The sequence below is a fragment of the Ailuropoda melanoleuca genome, chromosome X (genome assembly GCF_002007445.2).
Source record: "Ailuropoda melanoleuca isolate Jingjing chromosome X, ASM200744v2, whole genome shotgun sequence".
Taxonomy (NCBI): Eukaryota; Metazoa; Chordata; class Mammalia; order Carnivora; family Ursidae; genus Ailuropoda; species Ailuropoda melanoleuca.
In genome coordinates, this window is record NC_048238.1 from 44,267,747 (window position 1) to 44,290,772 (window position 23,026).

General features: G+C 37.7%; 1 protein-coding gene across 14 annotated transcripts in view; it reads right to left on the reverse strand.

The window, feature by feature from the left end:
- The window catches only part of HUWE1 (HECT, UBA and WWE domain containing E3 ubiquitin protein ligase 1), a 164,038-nt gene that overhangs the window by 60,198 nt on the left and 80,814 nt on the right, over nucleotides 1–23,026 (reverse strand). For 13 of the 14 annotated variants that reach the window (XM_034649608.1, XM_034649610.1, XM_034649619.1 and 10 more), the window contains 9 exons: nucleotides 20,310–20,416; nucleotides 19,968–20,145; nucleotides 18,332–18,423; nucleotides 17,529–17,740; nucleotides 12,003–12,060; nucleotides 10,873–11,049; nucleotides 7,529–7,774; nucleotides 5,896–6,029; nucleotides 4,933–5,027 (listed from right to left, as the gene is read on the reverse strand). In XM_034649608.1, coding sequence (XP_034505499.1) covers nucleotides 4,933–5,027; nucleotides 5,896–6,029; nucleotides 7,529–7,774; nucleotides 10,873–11,049; nucleotides 12,003–12,060; nucleotides 17,529–17,740; nucleotides 18,332–18,423; nucleotides 19,968–20,145; nucleotides 20,310–20,416 — 1,299 coding nt within the window. The remainder of the gene's footprint in view (nucleotides 1–4,932; nucleotides 5,028–5,895; nucleotides 6,030–7,528; nucleotides 7,775–10,872; nucleotides 11,050–12,002; nucleotides 12,061–17,528; nucleotides 17,741–18,331; nucleotides 18,424–19,967; nucleotides 20,146–20,309; nucleotides 20,417–23,026) is intronic. The other variant, XM_034649614.1, reaches the window with a different exon arrangement.

The following is a 23,026-nucleotide window of genomic DNA, read 5'->3' on the forward strand; positions in this document are numbered from 1 at the left end:
AATGATACCAGGAGCTGGTTCTTTAATCCTCTGTCAGACTTGTTAAAAAAAAAAGATTCAAATAAATAAAATCACAAATGAGAGAGGAGAAATAATCCAAACCACAGAAATACAAAAAATCATGAGAATGTTATGAAAAACTGTATGCCAACAAACTGGACAACCTAGAAGAAATGGATAAACTCCTAGAAACATATAAACTACCAAAACTCGAACAGGAGGAAACAGAAAATTTCTGATGATCAGCAAAGAAATTGAGTTAGTAATCAAAAAACTCCCAACAAATAGAAGTCCAGGACTGTATGGTTCACAGGTGAAGTCTACCAAACTTTTAAAGAAGAGTTAATACCTATTCTTCTTAAACTATTCTAAAATATAGAAAAAAGGGAAAACTTCCAAATTCATTCTATGAGGCCAGCATTACCCTGCTTCCAAAGCCAGACAAAGACTCCATTAAAAATGAGAACTATAGGCCAATACCCCTGATGAACAGAGATGCAAAAATTCTCAGTAAAATAGTAGCAAATCCGATTAATAAAAAAAAAAAAATCATTCACCAGGATCCAATGGGATTTATTCCTGGGTTGCAAACGTGGTTCAATGTTCACAAATTCAGTCAATGTGATACGTCACATCAATAAAAGAAATATTAAGAAGCACATGATTGTTTTAATAGCTGAAGAAAAAGCACCTGACAAAGTACAATATCCATTCATGTTAACCCTCAAGCGGTGCCTGGGTGGCTCAGTTGTTTAAGTATCCGACACTTGATTTCGTCTCAGGTCATGACCTCAGGTCCTGCGATTAAGCCCTGGCACTGGGCTCTATGCTCAGGGGGGAGTCTGCTTGAGGAGTCTCTCCCTCTGCCCCACCCTACAGCTCATGCTCTCTCTCTCAAAATAAATAAATTAAAAACCCTCAACAAAGTAGGTTTAGAGGGAACATACCTAAATATAATAAAGGCCATATAAGAAAAACAGAGCTAACATCATCCTTAATGGGGGAAAAACTGAGGACTTTTCTCCTAAGGTGAGGAAGACAAGGATGTCCACTCTCACCACGTTTATTCATCATAATACTGTAAATCCTAGCCACAGCAATCAGACAACAAAGATAAATAAAAGGCATCCAAATCCGTAAGGAGGAAGTGAAGCTTTTACTATTTGCAGATGACATAATACTATATATAGAAAACCCTACTGACTCCACTAAAAAAGGCTGGAACTAATGTACATTATCAGTAAAGTCACAGGATACAAAATCAATGTATAGAAATCTGTTGCATTTCTATACACCAATAATGAAGCAGGAGAAAGATAAGTTAAGAAAACAATCCCATTTACAACTACACCAGAAATAACATACCTAGGGATAAACCTAACCAAAGAGGTGAGGGACCTATACTCTGAAACCTATAAAAACACTGATGAAAGAAACTGAAGATGACACAAAGAAATGGAAAGACATTCCATGCTCACAGACAGAAGAACAAATATTGATGAAATGTCTATACTACCCAAAGTCTACACATTCAATGCAATCCCTCTCAAAATACCAACAGCATTTTTTACAGAACCAGAACAAACAATTGTAACATTTGTATGGAAACACAAAACATCCTGAAGAGCCAAAGCAATCTTGAAAAAGAAAAACAAAGCTGGAGGTATTACAATTTCAGATATCAAGTTATATTACAAAACTGTGGTAATCAAAAAAGTATGGCAGTGGCACAAAAATACACACATAGATCAGTAGAACAGAGAAGAAGACCTAGAATTAAACACACAACTATATGGTTAATTAATCTTTTTTAAAAATTTTATTTATTTGATAGAGAGAGACACAGCGAGAGAAGGAACACAAGCAGGGGGAGTGGGAGAGGGAGAAGCAGGCTCTCCGCTGAGCAGGGAGTCCGATGCGGGGCTCAATCCCAGGACCCTGGGATCATGACCTGAGCCGAAGGCAGACGCTTAACGTCTGAGCCACCCAGGCGCCCCTGGTTAATTAATCTTTGACAAAGACCATCTCTCTTCAACAAATGCTAATGGGAAAACTGGACAGCAACATGCAGAAGAATGAAACTGGACCATTTTCTTACACCATACACAAAAATAACTTCAAAATGGATTAAAGACCTAAATATGAGACCTGAATATATAAAAATCCTAGAATAGAACACAGGCAGTAACCTCTATGACATTAGCCATAGCAACTTTTTTCCTACATAAATCTCCTGAGGGAAGGGAAACAAAATAAAAAATAAACTATTGGGATTATATCAAAATAAAAAGCTTCTGCATAGTGAAGGAAACAATCAACAAAACTGAAAGGCAACCTACGGAATAGGAGAAGGTATGTGCAAATGACATACCTGATACAGGGTTAATATCCAAAAAATATGAAGAGCTCATACAACTCAACGCCCAAAACACACATAATCTGACTTAAAAAATGGGCAGAAGACTTTTCTCCAAGGAAGATATACAGATGGCCAAAAGATACAAGCAAAGATGTTCATCATCACTTACCATCAAGGAAATGCAAATCAAAACTACAATGAGATATCACCTCACACCTGTCAGAATGGCTAAAATCGGTAACGCAATAAACAAAAGGTGTCAGTGAGGATGTGCAGAAAAAAGAACACTCTTGCACTGTTGGTGGAAATGCAAACTGGTGCAGTCACTGTGGGAAACAGTATGGAGGTTCCTCAGAAAGTTAAAAATAGAACTACCCTATGATCCAGCAATTGCACTAGTAGCTATCTACCCAAAGAATACAAAAACACTAATTCAAAGGGATACATGCACCCCTATGTTTATAGCATTATTTACAATAGCCAAGATATGGACTGATGAATGGATAAAAAAGTGGTGGCATATGCATACAATGGAATATCATTCAACCATGAAGAAGAATGAAATGTTGCCATTTGCAAGGACATGGACAGACCTAGAGAGTATAAACGCTAAGCAAAGTAAGTCAGAGAAAGACAAATACCATATAATTTCACTCCTATGTGGAATTTAAGAAACAGAACAAAGGGGGGAAAAAGAAAGAGTGACAAACCAAGAAACAAATTCTTAATTATATAGAACTGATCATAACCAGAGGGGAGGGGGTCAGGGAAGTGTTATATAGGTAACTGGGATTAAGGAGTGTACTTCTCCTTATGAGTATCGGGTGATGTATGGAATTGTTGAATCATCTTATTGTACAACTGAAACTAATACAACACTGTATGTTACCTGGAATTTTAAAAAACCTTAAAAATATATAAAAAAAAGAAGAATAAAAAGAAAAATTTAGAAAAATATATTTAAATATGTAATCAGAAAAAGTAAATAGCACTGTCCAATAGAAATATGTGAGCCACATACATAATTTTAAATTAACCCAATATAGTCATATTTTTATTTCAAGACATAACGATATATAAAAATTATTGACACTGGGTGTTATATGCAAGTAATGAATCATGGAACTTTGCATCAAAAAAAAAATTACTGAGTTTACATTTTTATACTCAGGATTTTTTAAAAAAACAGGTTATCTATATGAAATATACTCAGAGTACATCTCAATTCAGACATTAAATTTTCTTTTTTTTTTAAAGATTTTATTTATTTATTAGACAGAGATAGAGACAGCCAGCGAGAGAGGGAACACAAGCAGGGGGTGGGAGAGAAAGAAGCAGGCTCCTAGTGGAGGAGCCTGATGTGGGGGCTCGATCCCATAACGCCGGGATCACGCCCTGAGCCGAAGGCAGACGCTTAACCGCTGTGCCACCCAGGTGCCCCCAGACATTAAATTTTCATAAAATTGACCTACATTTATTTCACACAATTTGGTTGAAAAAAAAATACACTCACATACCAAAGTTGTTCTAAACATACTTAAAAGCCTTCTGACAGATGTACAGAATAACAGTTATATTTAAATAAAAATTAAGAATTCAGTTTTTTCCATCCAGCCTATCACCTCAACTACATCTTTAACAACCCTATTTCCAAATAAAGTCACATTTTGAGGTGCTGGGGGGGGTGGTTAGTGCTTCAACACAGTATTTTTTTTGTGTGGTAGGGAGACAGACACACAAATCAACCCATTATACCCTCCCCTTATAAGAGGAAGTAAAAAAAAAAGGAGCAAGTGGGAAGACAGAAAAGGAAGGGAGGAGGAGGGAGGGAGAACAAAAGAAGAAGGAAAAAAAATCCAATTTTTTAGTTATACTGCCATATTACAAGTGTTCAACAGTCCACACGGGGCTAAGTGGCTACCATACTAGTCCTTCCCACTATGTGAAGATACAATGAAAAGTCTGCAACCCAGAACACTGTGGTTCGAAAGTGTTCCACAGCCACTTAAAACAACCATTTGCCAGTTTTAACAGTGAAATTAAACTTCTGAAAAATAAGTTTACAAAAATTAGAGTCCTGCTATACCCTTCCAATACAGTAATTTCTAGGGATTAATTCTCCATTTACATTAAAACTATATAAAAAGATACTCATATTTCAAAACAGTACATTAGAAAACTTAATAGGGAATGGTTAATTCACAGACCCTTTACATGGCACTTAATGTTAAGTGAAAAGAGAGCTATAAAATATTATCTCTAAGATAATCACAACTATGCTAATAAAATGTACCCCTAGGGGAAAAGATTAGGCATATAGTTCCAAAATATTGTTTATTTGTGGTACAAATGTAAGTCATTCTTTTTAATGCAATTTGTAATTGTTACCACTGTGTATATACATTTTATAGAGAAACTGAGTGAAAATAATTTAATTTTAAAGTAAAAATGAAAGGAAAAAAAAACTGAGGGCTAAATACAATATAGCTAACTTAATTTTCACAATAGACCTATAAAGACAGAGATAAAACTTAAGAAAATTAATGACTAAGATTTTAGTTTCTTGGAGTTACCTGATCTTTTTCCGCCCTGGGTCGTACCTGCCTTCTCATCCTTTGGAACTAGTTTCTGCATGTCCGCCTGGCCAAATTCACACCCAGATGGTAGGCTGCAACAAGACAAACCACGAGTAAAAAAGAATACTGATGTCATTTCTTAAATTGTGCTTGGTCCTTAAGCACAATGATAGGCTGCAACAAGACAAACCACGAGTAAAAAAGAATACTGATGGCTCATTTCTTAAATTGTGCTTGGTCCTTAATCTGCTTGGCTAACACTACCCCTCCTATAACAGGTAAGTGAACCTAATAAAACATGTGCAATGATCAAATTCCTGAGGTAGTACTCAACAAGATTCCCAACTCAACTTTAGATATGGCTAACAAATTTTAAACTCCTATCATTGATGACACAGAATAATTAGGACATAAGATCAAAGATGCAGAAGATAACACATTTGTAAGCCTGTGTCTAGGCTGGTAAATGGGAAGGACAATACTGTGGAGTGAATGTTTGTGTCCCCTCAAAATTTGTTTGTTGAAATCCTAATGACCAATGTAATAGTATTAGAAGGGAAGGCCTTTGGCAAGTGCTTAAGTCTTGAGGGTAGAAACTTCATGAATGGGACTACTGCCTCATAAAAGACTCTCCAGAAATATTCCTAGTCCTTTCCACTATGTGAGGATACAATGAAAAGTCTGCAACACAGAAAAGGACCCTCACGCAACCATGCTAGCACCACAGTCTCAGACTTCCAGCTTCCAGAACTATGAGCAATAAATTTCTGCTGTTTATAAGGATCCAGTCTGTGGTATCTTGTTCTAGCAGCCTGAACAGATTAAGATAGACAAGGAACCCTCTGAACTCTTTACTAATAGCCTTCTGCCCTTGACCAAAGCAATCCTCCAGGATCACTGAACTTAGTTTCTCTATTAAGAAAGACAACAGAAATAATAAAGAGATGACCATTCCCTTACCTGTTTGGGGTACACAGGGAGAGAAGGACAGTGCTTTCCCACACCAGGGAACAGTATAACTGGCTCAGCTTGCTCAGAACACTCAGACCCAACTGAGAGCCCCACTGGTTTACGGAGATGGAACGAATTTCACTCTGCAATCAAAGTAAACAGAAGCTGATCTTTGGGATGCCATCTGCAACATTTACAGCCTGTATCTAACATCCCTTCTCATTTCTTTTTATAAAGCAAAAGGCAATGGTCATAAGCAACTCTTTTAAAAGAAACAGTTTTGCAGATTCATTGACAGCCTTCTAATTTTGTTAGGTGGTGCAGGACTTGCTATTTCCCTCTTATTTCTTAACTTCAATAAATATTTGGATTTATCTAATTACTTGAAGTGAACATTTCACCTTAATTTTATTTCATTAAATCAAAAGTCATAAAAATAAATCCCAAACATGTTATGTAATTGAATTATTTTCTAAATTGTTTATATCTATGCTTTTCATTTGATTTGATACAAAGAATATACTCCTGCTCAACAGCATAAAACAAGGGTGCTAAAACATTATATCATTAATCTTTAGAACAGATTACTTGAGAACTGAAAGCTGTAAAATGATGAACACATACACACACAAAAACCTTGTCTTTCTGGAATCACAAGAGGAACCTCACATGGATGGCAGGGATAGGGCTTGATATTTAGGTAATCGTTACTAATCTCTGTTAATTACCATTGACTTAAATACCACTGTGGTCAAATTTCCTTCTTGCCATTCCATTATCAGGCCTACATGCATTTGTACAAAGATTAGGAAGTAATAAGGCCAGATGAGCACCCAATTGAGGTTTGCCCATTAAAAAAGGTGACTATAAGGGCGCCTGGGTGGCACAGCGGTTAAGCGTCTGCCTTCGGCTCAGGGCGTGATCCCGGCGTTATGGGATCGAGCCACATCAGGCTCCTCTGCTATGAGCCTGCTTCTTCCTTTCCCACTCCCCCTGCTTGTGTTCCCTCTCTCGCTGGCTGTCTCTATCTCTGTCGAATAAATAAATAAAATCTTAAAAAAAAAAAAAAGGTGACTATATATCCCAGTTGGCCTGGGATATAACAGATCTATTAATGCCTGTTATTTTTTTAAAAAAGATTTTGTTTATTTGAGAGAGAGAGAGAGACAAAAGGCAGAATGAGAGGGAGAAGCAGACTCTCCACCGAGCAGAAAGTCCGACGTGGGGCTCCATCCCAGGACCCTGAAATCATGATTTGAGCTGAAGGCAGATGCTTATCCAACTGAGCCACCCACGAGCCCCTATTAACGCCTATTATTTATAATAACCTAATAAAACATGTGCAAAGATCAAATTCCTGAGGTAGCACTCAACAAGGTTTTCAACTCAACTTTCAATCTCAAGAAAGTCTAATTCACAAAACAAATTATGTGGATACCCAAATTCTAATGAAAAAAAAAATACAAGGGGAAAATGAAACTAGACAGCATCTTGAAGCATAAACCTGCATCCCCCACCAAAAAAAATCTGGGCTACCTGCAGCTAGCCCAGGTAGAACTGTTTCTAAGCATAGTAAGATGCCCAGTATGTGCCCTACATATTTTGCTGGCTTTAAACTCACTTGCTCACCCCTAATTCTTACCTGTCCAACTCTGCAAGTATGAACAAACATCATGATGTAGGCATGGGCAGCAGTGAGTGCATGCAGTAGAGGTGTGGCCTGAGCTGAGAGGGTAGCATCAACAACATTGCCAGCACAAGCCAGTTCTCGCAACAACACTGAGCCTCCAGGGGATTCAATTGGGCGGTGTAAGGGCTCCAAGGATGAAAGGATGGAGTCCAATTGAAGGAGACCCTCCTGAAGGACTTTGGGTTCATGTGACAGTGTCTGAAACAAGAAAAATAATTAAAACATTAATGTACAATGAACTTCATATACCTCATGTCTTTAATAGTCACAAAGGAAGAAGTAGAAGACAAGTGTCACAAATTTCGAACCTGGCCATGGTATCCCACCTGGTAAATGGTAGAGCCAAAATATGAATGCAGGTATGACATACCTCAATGCCTCCTTTTAGAACAACACTTTACTTCTCTCAAATGAGAGGCCAAATGTGGTAAGCCAATCATATTTAAAAGCTTGTGATGCCAAACTGAAGTACTATTATAGGGAGGACTCCATACTATAATTATAAAGTTTGCTCAACAGAGAGCAATATTAGGCAAGGTTCCAAAGCATGGAAGTGAACCAGTAATACAACTGTTATTTATTTCCTAAAATAAAAAGAGATGATTCTAGAATAGGCATCAGGTAGGCAATTTCCTTTTTTAATGAGACAACTCAAGGATTATAGGACATGGTCCTTGTAATTGCCTTCTGAGTCTGCAAAAACAAAAAAATCTCACAGTAAAATACTATCATTTGCCATTCAAAGATAGGAGAACTTATGTGCCTTTCCTGTGGCTTTAAATAAATCTATCCATTCTCACACAGTATCTTAGAGGTAGGACAGCGATGAAGCATAGCCTCTTTTCCTCCTCTCTTATAAACAGCACTTAACATTGCAAAGAGTAAAGCAAAATAAAACATTAAATACAGACATGTCACAATTATGGACTTTCCAAGTCCAAATGCAACTGGATTACTGACTTTTAGCAGAACTTATCACTGCACAATCCAGCTAATGAAGGAGATTCACAGATTTAATGCAATCCCTATAAAATTACCAATGGCTGGGGGGGGTCAGAAATAGAAATACCTCTCTTCAAATTTGTAAAAGAATCTCAAGGGACCCCAAAAAGATAGAACTATCCTGAAAAAGAACAAAGTTGGAGGTCACACGCTTCCTGATTTCCAAACTTATCACAAAGCTACAGTAATAAAAAATGTGGTGGTAGTGGCATAAGGACTGACATCAAGACCAACAGAACATAATAAAGCTCCAAAATAAACCTTCGCATCTATGGTCAAAATATTTTTGACAAGGGTGCCAAGACATAGGTGCAACAGGGAAATAACAGTCTTTTCAACAAATGGTGTTAGGAAAACTGGATATCCACATGCAAAAGAATGAAGCTGGACCTTACCTCACACCATATAAAAAAATTACTCCAAACAGATCAAAGACCTAAATGTAAGAGCTGAAACTATAAAAACACACAGAAGAAGCCACAGGGTAAAAGATGTATGACATTGGACTGGCAATGATTTCTCAGATTTGACACCAAAGCACAGCAACAGCAGTAAGAAAAAGATAAAACGGACCTCATTAGAATTAAAACCTTTTGTTCATCAAAGGGCACTATTAACAGAGGTAAAGGTAAACCACAGGAGAAAATATTTGCAAATCATTTATCCGATTATCCAGAATATATAAAGAACTTCTACAACTCAACAACAAAAAACAAACCCCACTAAAAAATGGGCAAAGGACATGAATAGACATCTCTCCAAAGATACACAAACAGCCAGTAAGCACAAAGAAAGATGCTCAACATCATTAATCATTTAGACGATACAAATCGAAACCATGCAATCTCACTTCACACCTATTAGGTTGGCTACTACCAAAAAAAAAAAAAAAAAAAGAATAAAAAGTGTTGGTGAGGATGCAGAAAAATTAGAATCCTTGTGCACTGCTGGTTCAAATGTGAAACGGTGGAGCTGCTATGGAAAACAGTATGGTGGCTCCTTGAAAAATTAACAATAGAACTACCACACAATCCAGCAATCCTACTTCTGAGTATACAGCTAAAAACTGAAAGCAGTCTTGGGTATGATCATACTTTCATATGTAATCTATAGAAGTCAAATTCATAAAACCAGAGAGAAGAATGATAGTTGCCAGGGGCTGGAGGGGGGGGTGAAGGTGGAGATGTTGGTCAAAGGGCAAACTTTCAGTTATGAATAAGTTGTGGGGATCTAATATATAGCTTGGTGTCTAGTTAATACTATATTGTATACTTGAAATTTACTGACAGTAGATCCTTAAGTGCTCTCACTACACACACACACACACACACACACACACACATAAAAGTAGTCTTGAAGAAATATCTGCACACCTGCGTTCACAGCAGTACTATTCAAAATAACCAAGAGGTGGAAGCAACCCAATGGTCTATCAATGAATGAACGGATACACAAAATGTGGCTTATACATACAACAGAGTCATAAAAAGGAAGGAAATTCTGACATATGCTACAACATGGGTGAATCCTCAAGACATTATGCTAAGCAAAATAAGCCAATCACAGAAAGACAAATACCTTATGAATTACATTTACATGAGATACCTGAAACAGTCAAATTCAGAGAGACAGAAAGCAGAACAATGTTTACCAGGGGATGGGAGGAAAAGGGGAAGGTAGAGTTGTTGAGTACAGAATTTCAGTTTTGCAAGATGAAAAACTTCTGGAGATTGGTTGTGCAACAATGTGAATGTACCTAAGACTACCGAACCAAACACTTAAAAATGGTTAAAAAGGTAAACATCATGTGATGTGTATTTTACCACTATTTAAAGTAAATAAAGCACTTAATTTTTTGGCAAAATTTGAGCAATAAACTATAGGTCAATTATGCTTAAAATGCATGACTATCAAGCTTGAAAAAGGAAAAAAGCTGTATGACTAAACAATACCAGATTGTGTTAAAAAGTATTCACGAGGAAGGATGACATAATAATAAATCCAGTTCCAAAACTTTCATCTACTATCCCTTTCAGTAAACTCAAATGTTTGAACTATATACCAAACCTAGGAACAATGAACAAACACTTCAACTTTTCAAAGAGAAATAACGTGACACACTATTTATTAGTCACAAAATTCACTTAAGATTCACCTGTAGTATATAAACCACAAATTTCTTCATTATTTTTTTAGTTCAAAGTAAAGGGAGACCACAGTGAAAACATGTATACAGAAGTATTGCAAAATTGATTTCTAAAAAGAAATGAAAATATTTGGCCAGAAGCTCTTACCAATATGGATTTGCAGACACCTGCAACAGCCTGACAGGCCGCAGATGTGGGAAAGTCAATGGGCAGATTGGGAAGACCCAAAATGGTAACCAAAGGCAAGAGTCCTTTCTGATTCACAAATTCCTGGCAGTGGTCATCTGTTGTATTGTTGCTCAGAATAGATTCCACAAATTTCATCTAGGTAATGAAAATTAAAAAAAAAAAAAAGTTAGAGCCAGACACCTGGAACTAAAAGGCCAGCTTAGAGTAAGGACAGGGGTATAGCCTTGTAGTCATGAAATCAATATTTTCTAGAATATCAAGACCTCAAGTAAATAGGGATAGAGGTATGATACGGACTCTAAACATCCAAAAAAAACAAAACAAAAAACCACCACACAGGAATAATTACTTCTTCCCAATCTACCTTTTTGGCCACACCTAACGTCATGTAATTTGAGAGCATAGAGAGGGTAAATCACTTGCTCAGGGCCACACTCATGAATTAGTGGCAAAATCAGATCTGACCTCTTAATTTGCTTCTTGCATGATAGTGTGTTGCCTCTCCCCTGTAAGCAAAAATGGATACTTTCCCTCAATGCGTTCATAATGCAAATGAAAACCAGAACTCTGGAAAAGTGATTTGGACCAAACAAAGCATTTTTTAAAGGGAAAAAAGTAAAATGTGGGCAAGAAACACACAGGCACAAGAGAAACCATCTCAGGAAGTCTTGGAGGTGCTTAGTGGGCTAGAACAATTGCTAAGTGGGCTTCCCCTTATGGGGAAATAATTCTGGGAAAATTCAAACTCTTCCCTTTTCTCCTGTAAAACACATGGGAAGTTAAAAGAAATGGCCATATTACTAAAAGGAGAAGTTAATGGGAAAAATAGCAAGTAATAGGAAAAAATATATGTTGGACACATTCAAAGAACATAATACTGGATTGTCCTAACACAGTCCACTCTTCTGTTTGGATTCCAATGGGGAATAGTAACAATGAACAGAAGGTTTGCACATCTTTCCCCACTGATCCACACTTTAAGGGCCCCAATGAAAATAAACGTGGAAGCCACTAGACTATTTGGTAATCCCACACATTTTCCAGAAAAACACACAACTTTACTCAGTTTGCCCTATCATGAATCTTACCACATTAAGGATGTAATCCATGAGGGGAATAGGAATACGCTCCTCTGTACCAACAACCCTGTTAAGGGAGAAAAGAGTGAGTTACACAAATTCACAGTACCAGTGCAAGAGAACAAAGCGAGGAAAGGGAAATAGCATGAAATTCTAGGTCCTTTCTTTAAGTCAGACTTCTAGTCTTTAGTATAGCACAGGAAAAAAAAAAAGAGCTGAAATCAATTCTGAAGCTAGCTTTTCTAGCCTGACTAGGTTGAGAGTACAAAAGGAAAAACCAAGCCTTCACAAACTCAGCATTTGCACATTATCGCAAAAGAAACTTCTATCTTAGGCAAACTATCACAGGAGGAACTCATCAATATGAAAATACTAAAAAAAAGCCAGTTTGATTAAGAGACTATTGAAACATTTGCTTGAAGACAAGAACTAGACAAAGAAACAAATACAAAAACATCTTACCATGTTCTTCCATCAGGTTTAAAGTTATAATAGCAGGAAATGGAATTTAATTTTGTTCAAAATTCCATGCTTAGACTGACAAACCATCCAGAACAAAGTTAATCAAAGATGAAGCCAACACCCAAGGACTCCTTTCCTAACAATTTATACTTGTATCACAATAGTCCCTGAACTATCCCAAAACTGTGATCAGGTCTTTTGTTTCAGATATTTCAACGCTGCACTGCAAATGAGAAGGCTGTGGCAATGCCATAGCTACAGAAAATGTAGCATTTAGCCCAATCTTGGCTTTTGCAAGAAATAAACAGAGGAAAGAAAACCCACAAAATATATTAAAATGAAACAAAATCTACCTCAAGATAAACCCTACCTAGGAAGGGACAAAACTTGAGTCTATTTAATAAGGAGCATTCTGGATACAGGCTCGTGAAGAAATTTGGGGGGGAAGGGGCAGAAATAAAAGGGAGAAGTAGGGAGAGAGAGAAAGCAAGAGAATTCACATTAAGTTAATAGTCCTTGTATCTGAACAAGATAAGATGTAAATAAAGATTTGCCAGGCATGAGGACACTGACAGCAAAATGCAGACTAGACCTAGTGGAGAGGCATCATGAATGGCTTCAATGATGAAATATCCAGAGCTAGGGTTTGCAAGGATATTGTGAACACTCTCAATGAAGAATTTAAGGGAAGAACTCCGTACAAAGGCAGGACCTATAAGCCAGGAGTGGAATGATTCCATGGCAAGGCTGCAACCTTTCCTTGACTGTAAAAGTTCCTTCTCAGAACCACTGCAGCATTCCCTGCTACTTACAACAATCATCTACCCCAGCTTTGTTGCATCTCCTGGGAAAGAATCCAGATATCCACTTCTACAGCTAAGGAGTGCAGGTTTGGCTCTAGCCCAAATTAAACACTTGTCCCTTTGTAGAAACCAAAGGTAATGGCAAAGAGCCAAAGTAATATCATGAAACGGGACCCAGGTACTTCCTTCATTTGCTAGATAGAAGTTAGGGAGAACAAGAGAAAAAACAAACCAACAGCGGTTCTTAATCCAAATCTAGGAACAAACCTGTTCAATAACCACTTTTTTCATTATCCTAATCTTTTCGCTTCCAGGCTCAGAACATCATACAGGAACAGTACACATGATAAACTCTCCCTAGTAGAAATCCCCCTATCAACTGGTTTTAAGAAAAATTGTAATCTTAATCTCATATGAAACTTTGACCCACAGCATCTTTGAAACAGTTAAGACTGCATTCCAATGATGAATAAAGCAATTTACCTTAACTGTCAAATTAAAAACTTCCTGTCTCCCCTTTCACTAAAACACACCTATTCCCAAATTCAATTTTACATGTGTATTTATGGTACTAGAGCCCTTAAACAGAAGTAGAGAAGATTCCAACTGGGTGTAATAGCACAGTGTATAGGACAAGAGGCCTCATGGAATTTTTGGGGTGTGGGGTGGGGGAATCATGTCTTTCTTCCAGCTCTTGAGAAGACACAGCTGCCTTTGGCAAAAGAGTCCTCCCAGTGAGCTACAATTCAGGAAACAACTGCTCTTCTATATTTGCTGCCTTTAAAGCCCAGACACTTGCTATTTAAGTTTCAAAGACCACATGCATTCATATATCCCATTTCTTTCAAGTTGTTCAGGATAGGCAGTTAAGTTAGGCAAAGTAAATGGAATCCACTGCAAAATAAACCATGGTGCCTCAACTAAAAGCCCTAGTTAGCAAGTATATTCATCCTCAACAGTATCAGTTTTACTTGACATCAGTTTAGAAGGCAGAAGAAAGAGGCCAAAATACAAGTATTTAGAATTACTTGTGACTGTCTCTCGATGTAGAACAAAACTCCACGTATTTGGGGTAGACTGGAGTGCCTAAGTTTCCTCATTCTAGATTGAGCACAAAATCATATGTCTCAAGATCAAATATAAACACCATTTTCAAATACAAGCTGCTGATTTTAGAAAAAATAAGAGAAAAATATTGTTTTAGCCTGGAAAAATATGGAAACTCAAAAATCCATCCACAGGAGAATAAACACTATGTATATTCATTCAATGAAACACTACTCAGCAACGAAAACGAACCGACAGACGCAACAACATGGATGAATCTCAAAAACACATTGAACAGAAGCCAGATACAAGTACATACATCAGATATGATACACATATGGACTCCATCTATTGTATTTATAGGATATTCCGGAATAGGTAAATTCATTCAATGATGATTAAAATAAGTAGGGGTGCCTGGCTGGCACAGTAGGTTAAGCGTCCAACTCTTGGTTTTGGCTCAGGTCATGATCTCAGGGTTGTGAGATCGAGCCCTGTGCTGGGCTCTGCACTCAGTGGGGACTCTCTCTGAGGATTCTCTTCCTCTGCCCACCCCCTAGCAATGCGCACTCTCTCTCTCTAAAATAAATAAATCAAAAAAAGAAAGAAAGAAAAAGGAATAAGCAGCTGCCTCACTTTAGGGTACAGAAGTGGGAATCTTAAGATCTATGCAGTTTATAGAAATTAAGCCTCAGTAACTATGGACTCTGAGAAACAAACTGAGGGCTTCAGAGGGGAAGGGGGTGGGGGAATGGGATAGGCTGGTGATGGGTAGTAAGGAGGGCATGTATTGCATGGAGCACTGGGTGTTATACGCAACTAACAAATCATGGAACTTTACATCAAAAACCAGGGATGTACTGTATGGTGACTAACATAATATAATAAAAACATTATTATAAAAACAATAAAAAATAAACCTCAATAAAAAACACTGGAAAAAATTTACTCATGTGTTTAAGGCACTGGACAACAGATGAGGACGTGTAAGACTGGAATTTGTTTGGGAGTCCCACTGAAGAATTCTGCATTGGGGTGAACTGGGGGATACAAACAAGACTTCTAGAGAGTGGGGATAGCACGCAGTGTAAATTTTTCCAAGCCTCTTCCCATACTGGCACAAAGTACAGAGTAACTCCCACATAACAACTATATGGGATAAGGAGATAAAAGAACTCCCTTTAATATATTGTGGCTTTCGAGATGGAGGTTAGGCAGTTTCTTGCTTTTCCTTCCAGCCTTAATAATCCAGAGTGACCCAACTGAGGCTTCTGAAGGTGGCAAAAGTGGGAAAGTACGTATGTGTCAACATTTGTGAGACTCTTAGATATGTTATGTGAATGAGGTAGTGATGAACAGACCATGCAGAGTATAGAAAAACATCAATACCATGGAACAGCAATTACTAGTCCTCTGTAGCTTTAGAAACTACATATGACTAACACTATGGTAGAGTATTAATGCTGTGGGTGCCTACATTTTCAGTGTCTCTTCATTCGCATTCATGTTTCATAAGAAGCCACCTCTCTTGGCATTTAAGACTCAGGAAATGCCTTCATCTAATGCTCTTTAGTCATTCCATGAAAGCGCCAAACGAACATTTACTGACCGATTATCTGCTATACACAAAGAAATCAGGATACATTGTAAAATGAGACATTGTCCCTGCCCTGGAGGAGCATACAGATTAATGGGAGAAACGATCAGAATGTATGAATAATTCTTACAAAACTTGGAAGAACACAAAAGACTTCCCATTTGGAGGTAAAGGAAAAGCTCCTTTAAGAATGTGACATTTGAGCTGGCTTTGCAGGAATTTGGTAGATAGAAAAGAAGGAAATAATTTGGGGTTGGGGGGACAAATATGGGTAGAACACAGTGACATATATCCCAAGAAAAGCATGGAATGAAAAAATACAAGGGTGTGAGAAAAACGTCAATTTACTATGACAGCTTAAAATGTGGGCATGTTAGACCTAAGGTGTCTAGAAGATATTCAGGTAAAGAAAAAGTTATATGCAGATGAACATGCACAGCCTCACTCAAAACCACCCTCCTACTCCTCAAGTTTAAGAAATCCTTCCATTGTCTTGTAGCCAGGAAAGGAAACGTTATCCCAGCAGGGTGATTGACAAGCAAGGGTGTGGCAAGTAAGCACAGATAGTGATTCCTCTGCATATAAAGTCTTGCTTTCTTTCTGGTGTTTTCCTCTTCCGGAAAGAGAACATTTTAATCAAAATAGAAGATGCTGCTAGAATGAAGGTAGAGTTGCCATCTCAGACAAGGGTAAGACATCTGCTCAACAAAGCAACATACTTAGTAGTTAATGCATCTCCTCCAAAACAAACAAAAAAACAAAACGAAAAACCCAAAGAAACCTCATACCAACAGGCTCATCACCTCCTGGAGCTCCAAGAGGGCACACCAGTTTTGGAGTCTAGGCCTTTGCTCCTTCTATGCACCTCGCCATAATTTTCTCTTAAAGTTCCAAGCCATCCTTCAAGACCAGCCGCCCTAAAACATTCCTGCTTTTCTCAGAACTAGTTATCTATAAACCAAAAGAGCACTTATTAAATGGATAAATACATGACAGTTCAGAGGGATCACACCCTCTTCTACCATGAATGTAATTAAGAGTTAGAGCTACAAGTTACATTTCATCCCTTGCATGTGAACAATATAAGCTCAAAGAGCCTGGTAGATTATCCACTACCAGCCAGCAGTTTTTAAGCCCATCCCCATCTCACCATACAGGTAGTCAATTTTTATGTAAAACTAAACTTAAATAACGTCTGATTTATCTAGAATAAACAGATAGTAATCAAAAGCAAAGACCAACCAAAAACAAATCCCTGTAATTTTTAAAGACTTAGGAGACAGGCTTCAAAAGTGCAATGTTTCATTATGTGCTCACTTATGCAAACAATCAAGCGATAATGCAAATACCAAATCAACAATGCAGAAAAAGTCCTCTGAGAAAAGCCCATTAACTTGATATAGGAAATTGATTCAATTCCATGAATAAATTTTGAAGAAAGACACCTTGTTAAGGCAACCAATACAATTAAATATGAAAGCATAAATGACAAACAGTGGTCAAAGAAAGAAAAAACTAGACTCTTAGGGCTAGAAGAACCTTACAATGAACCAACTCCCTTGCTTTTATGGATAAAAACGACATGCCTACAATCACAGGGCTAGGGAACCTGTCTCAAACACTTACTGTTGATTAGGCTCGGTTTCATTCTGTTGGGTAGAATTAAAGCTCTGCATGGCCTGTACTTCTTCTTCCTCCTCATCCTCACTAGAGGCCTCTTCTGCAGCATGATTAGATCTTGGAGGAGGAGCAGTGGCAGTGCCATCTGCCTTCTGGATTGATGGCTTCTGACAGATGTATTTAGGGTCTCTTCCAAGATTACAGATTTCTTCAAGTAACTAAAAGACACAGGAAATAGGATTATTTATTAATAAATAAGAAATGGGGGACAACTAACATTTTTGGAGCATTTTCTATGTGTTATACACATAAATGCCAAAACACTTTCTACATGTATATATGATACATCACTCCTGGAATATAATCATCAATCCTATTTTACAAACAAAGGAACTGAAGTTCTGAAGTTAAATAACTTGTTCAGGGTCACATGGATGTTAAGTGACTGAATGACTAACTCCATGTCCTAATTCACAAGCACCAGAAACTCATAAACTATACAGGCAACTGGCAGGGATACTAAATGTGAAAAAAACATCATAAAACAAAGATTAGAAAAAGTAATATGCTTTTACAAATAGAAGCTAAAATCCTGGCAACTTGTTAATATTCTACAGAAGCAAGCAATACTTAAGTGGCTTTTTGGGGGAGGAGGACAAAGGACCAACTCAAGGACATGGAGAAAATAAGGTAGACATAAATCCTCTTTTAGGCCTGGCCCAAGAATCCAAATGACCTCCAGGTCTTTTTTTCTTAAAACCCCCCTTAACTGCTCTCTCATGCCCATGGTCAGCCTTATCACTTCCCACCTTGATGATCGCAGTTGTTGCATCTGTTTTGAGGGTGGGCTGATGTCTCATGAGCTCATCAACAGCACTCCCCAGGTTAGATGCAGTATCCCCTTAAAGCAAAAAACGAATTGTTAGAAAGACTGAAGAAAACAGAATTTGAGCTATCTTCTCTGCCAATGAGGAGGAAAGAAGAAACTGAGCTGGTGGTTGTGATTTTCTAATGCCATGCTTTCTCAAATGAATTCATACCAACTTCTGAAAGCAAATCACTGGGGAGGAAGAAGAAAACCTCATCAGTCTATTGAGCATATTTTAAAATAGCCATGTATACTACACTCTACCCTGGCAATCTCTACTGCCAAGGTCTGAACTAGTAAAGAGAGAGAAAAGAAAGAAGCATAAACCATTAATCCTCTTGCTGCCCCAATAAAGAATGATAATGGCTAGAATGCTACTGTGGTAGCTGAAAGGACAAAGCATACTTGTGAAAACCAGATTCTTTCTGGAGCCCTACCTTCTCACTATTCCTCAATAATATGGTCTCAAATACACTGAGAAGGAAATCTACTCATTTGTGACTATTTTGGGGCCTTGGGTATTAGAATAGAAGATTACTAAGATCAGCGCCTCAGGACTTTGTATCTCCTGTTGCTACAGACTAGACAGAGGATCTGGAAATACACTGCCCCTAATACACGTTTTTCACTAGCACCATGACAGTACATCTAACAATGAACTGTTGATAGTCCAAGGAACACCACCCCTTATTTGCCAATATCCAAAGGTTACTGGGAGCAAGTCCTTAGCCTCTCTCAACCTCTGGCCACTGAGGCGTCAAAGTGGCACAGAATGATGACAGGTGGAAATCTGGATTCCTAAGGAGACCCTTTTCCCCTTCTGCCAGACCCCACTGGCTAATTCCTGCTCCCCTGGGTTCTCCCACTGAGGTAGTAGTGCAGTGCAGGTACCGCCTCCTGGGAGTCCACGTGGGAATCCAGCACTGCCCCTCTTGCCTTAACCCAAGAGGAGGGGGCACAGCCTCTGTGAGTCACTCTCCTACAGTTCTGCTTCTGACCCGCCCAAATGCTACAGCCAATTGGAGCGTGAGGGTATGGCCTGGAGGTACCGCCTGAAGATTTGGAGCCACTCAGGGCACCTGAGATCTGCTCCCTTCAGTGGCCTAGGAAGGGAAAGGTTTCTATGCCCAAAGTGGTGGTGGTGTTTTTTTTTTTAATGTTCAGTTAGCCACTGTATAGTAGTACATCATTAGTTTCTGATGTAGTGTTCGATGATTCATTAGTTATGTGTAATAGCCAGTACTCATCACAACACGTGCCCTCCTTAATACCCATCACCCTATTACCCCTTCCCTCCACCCCCTCCCCTCTGAAATCCCCAATCTGTGGCCAAAGTTTGGTTTTCCCAAAAGTAGTACAATTTTGGATTAAAACTTTGAACTTTTGAACACACACACACAAATAGTAGCATAGTGATAACTATAGTGATAATTCCCATTAAGCCCTCTAGCATACCTAGCCAGAGAAATGATGTGAGGTCAAGAAAGGGTTTCCTTGCCAATTGGTGGCTTGATAGTCATCTAAAATCTTGGCACAACAGCAAACCCATTATTATAAGATAAATTCTGGTGACTTACCAAGAGGATCAGAACTCCTCCTCCTTCGCATGGCTGGGAGGTAATCTGGAGACAGAAGAACTTTGAAAAGACGTTCAAAAGGCTGACACTGTACAAATGACTGAAGACCTCGGGCATTCAAGCAGAGTGCACTGAATACATTTGGGAGGGAGCCAAGGACTTCACGGGTGGCAGGAACCTAGAAAGAAGATCAAGTGAGTTTGAAGACCTCTAAAAGCGTTCAAGTGTAGATGCCATGAAACTTTGACCAGGGTATTGCATAGAGAGATAGTAGGGGAAGGGCATATTGCAGGGAGGGGTATGCACAGAGCATTCTTTACAGAGAAGCAGTAAAGGACTCACATCTTTGATAAGCAGTGCATGAAGCATAACATCTGTTAATCCATTGTCCTGGAGTGAGGAGAGCAGTGATGGTTCTTGAAATACAAACACAGTCACCACTTCAGTAGCTAAAAAAGATGAGAAATAGAAGAAACTGAGAGATTCTTCACAGGTATTAACAACAAAACTCCAGGCTTAAAAAACACATACTCTACGTACAACAATTTAAATACTTGTACTTCTGAAATGAAAGCTCCTAATACTGTTCCATTAGAAGATCACTGTTAAGAATTAGGTGACAAACCTTCAAGATTTTTATGGGCAATGTACACGTATAATGATAATTAATAATACCATATTGAATACTGAAAAATATACCAAGAGAGTAGATTTCAGGTGCTTTCATCACATTAAAAAAAAGGTTAACTATGTGAGATGATTTGTTAATTAGTTTGATGATAGAAACTATTTCACTTATGTACACACCAGATCATGTTCTACATCTTAAATATATATAATTTCATTAAGAAATATGTATAAATTATATTGCTATATAACCTGTTTCTTTTAAATTATAATATACACCATATATTCTCCTTTAATTTCTCTGTCACTACACTACAGTTCATTCCATTTGAATGGCTGCATACCATTCCACTAAATACATGAACCACCATGGATATAAACCAGTACACAATTATGAGAACTGATAAATCTAAAAACACATCCTTTTTTTGTTTAAAATGCAGGGAAAATATCTAAGATGGGGGGTGGTTTGCTCGGTTGAAATGAATGTAAACAACTGATGGAATGGACAAAACGTCTTCTCAAAAGCCTTTTAGCAATTTTAAAATACTATTAGCAATGTTAAGAGTTCTTAGGTATTAATCTGACCAATTTTTGACAATATGATATTTAATATGGCTGTATAGACTATTATCAGTGCTCAAGAGGAAATTAATGCATTCATTAAAAGATAACCAAAAGTGAAGCTAGAAATAGAAAAAAATAGCATTTAATGAACTGCAAACAAATAGCATGAATATTTAAAACCAGTAACTAACCCTCTGAAAAGACTGAAAAAGCTTACAAGCTTATGGGAAACCCAAGAAAAGCAAGCAATATGTCAGCAATGACATAAGGAGATCTAACCAGATTCAGAATAAAATTCTTTTACAAACTGTATGCTAACAAGTGAAATGCAATGCTTTTGTAAGAAAATGTCATAAAAACTGACTCTCAAGAAATGATAGCAAAGCAGACTAGCCTAATAACCACAAGAATTTTTAAAAGTAAAAATACCAAGTAAGAGAAAGGCACCAAATCAACAGTTTTATTATTTTTCAAAAGATTTTATTTATTCATTTATCAGAGAGAGCGAGCGCGTGTGCACACAAGCAGGAAGAGCGGCAGGCCGAGGGAGAAGCAGGCTCCCTGCTGAGCAAGGAGCCCGATGTGGGACTTGATCCCAGGACCCTGGGACCATGACCTGAGCTGAAGGCAGATGCTTAACCGACTGAGCCACCCAGGTATCCCTAAACTGACAGTTTTAGATGTGAGGTTATTAAACCTTCTAGGAGCAATTAAGACAAGCCTTCCCAACTCATTGTATGAGATTTAAAAAATTTTGATTTTAAAACCTGACAAAGAGGGTGCGCACACATAAAATATTAATAAACTACATATAAAACAAAGCTGTAATGCTGATAACTGTGATCTAAAAGAAACCAGAGGATTTTCTCAGTTCAAGATGGTGAACAGAGCACCTTTCATCTACTCCAAATGTCACTGAAAGGGCAAATACATGACAATTAAGGGGGACCAATAGTTGTCAATGGCCTTTGGGACTTCTGATGGACTACAAACCTATGGAAAATGGAAGTCCTTTTTTGGGTTCCTTACCGGTATACAACCTTCCATAGACTTTTTTTTCCTTTTTTTTCTTTCTTTCTTTTTTTTTTTTTTTTTTACAAATGTCTATATTACAAAAGGTTACTAAAATTGAGTATTCAATTTTACTACTAGAGGTTCTAGTGTTCTACTAGAGGTTACTAAGACATCAAATCTGTTATTTTATCATGGTCTATAACTATAATGCTATGTCATAATGCTATGTGCAATGGGACAGTTTAAACCATCTTTTAAAATTAACAGATGACCAAATATTAGAATTTAAAAAGGAAACACAAAAACCAACTGGCTCCATGTGGAACCTAGCAACTGACTCCTAAGAGTTAAGTAATGAAAAATAACTCTTAAAACCCATAAAACAGCAATAACGTGTTAAGACAAAAAAGGGTCCTTCAAGAATAAGGAAATAGTTAGAAATTTACAAAGTTTGTAAAAAATTTTAAAACTTCGATTATGCAATAGGCATCTTGAAAGATTAGGCAGAGAAATTCTCTCAGGAAGTGACAAGAGATCAACATGGTAGGCGTACTAGCTATACAATAGGATTTCCAAGAGAGAATATGTAAGTTAAAAGGAACCAAAAGAATTTTCCTGAAGCAAGAAAAAATTATCAGATTTTAAAAAGGGCCTAACCAAGTGCTATGAGAGAATATTGAAAAAAAAAAAAACCAGAACTAAGTTATGTCCCGGTAAAATTTGTAAACTCCAAAAGAGAAAATGAAGTTACCTACAAAGGAACAATAACCAGTTTAACATCATGGTTATCTACAATACGTAACATTAGAAGACAATGGAAAAATGTCCACAAAATTCTTAAAGAATAAGAG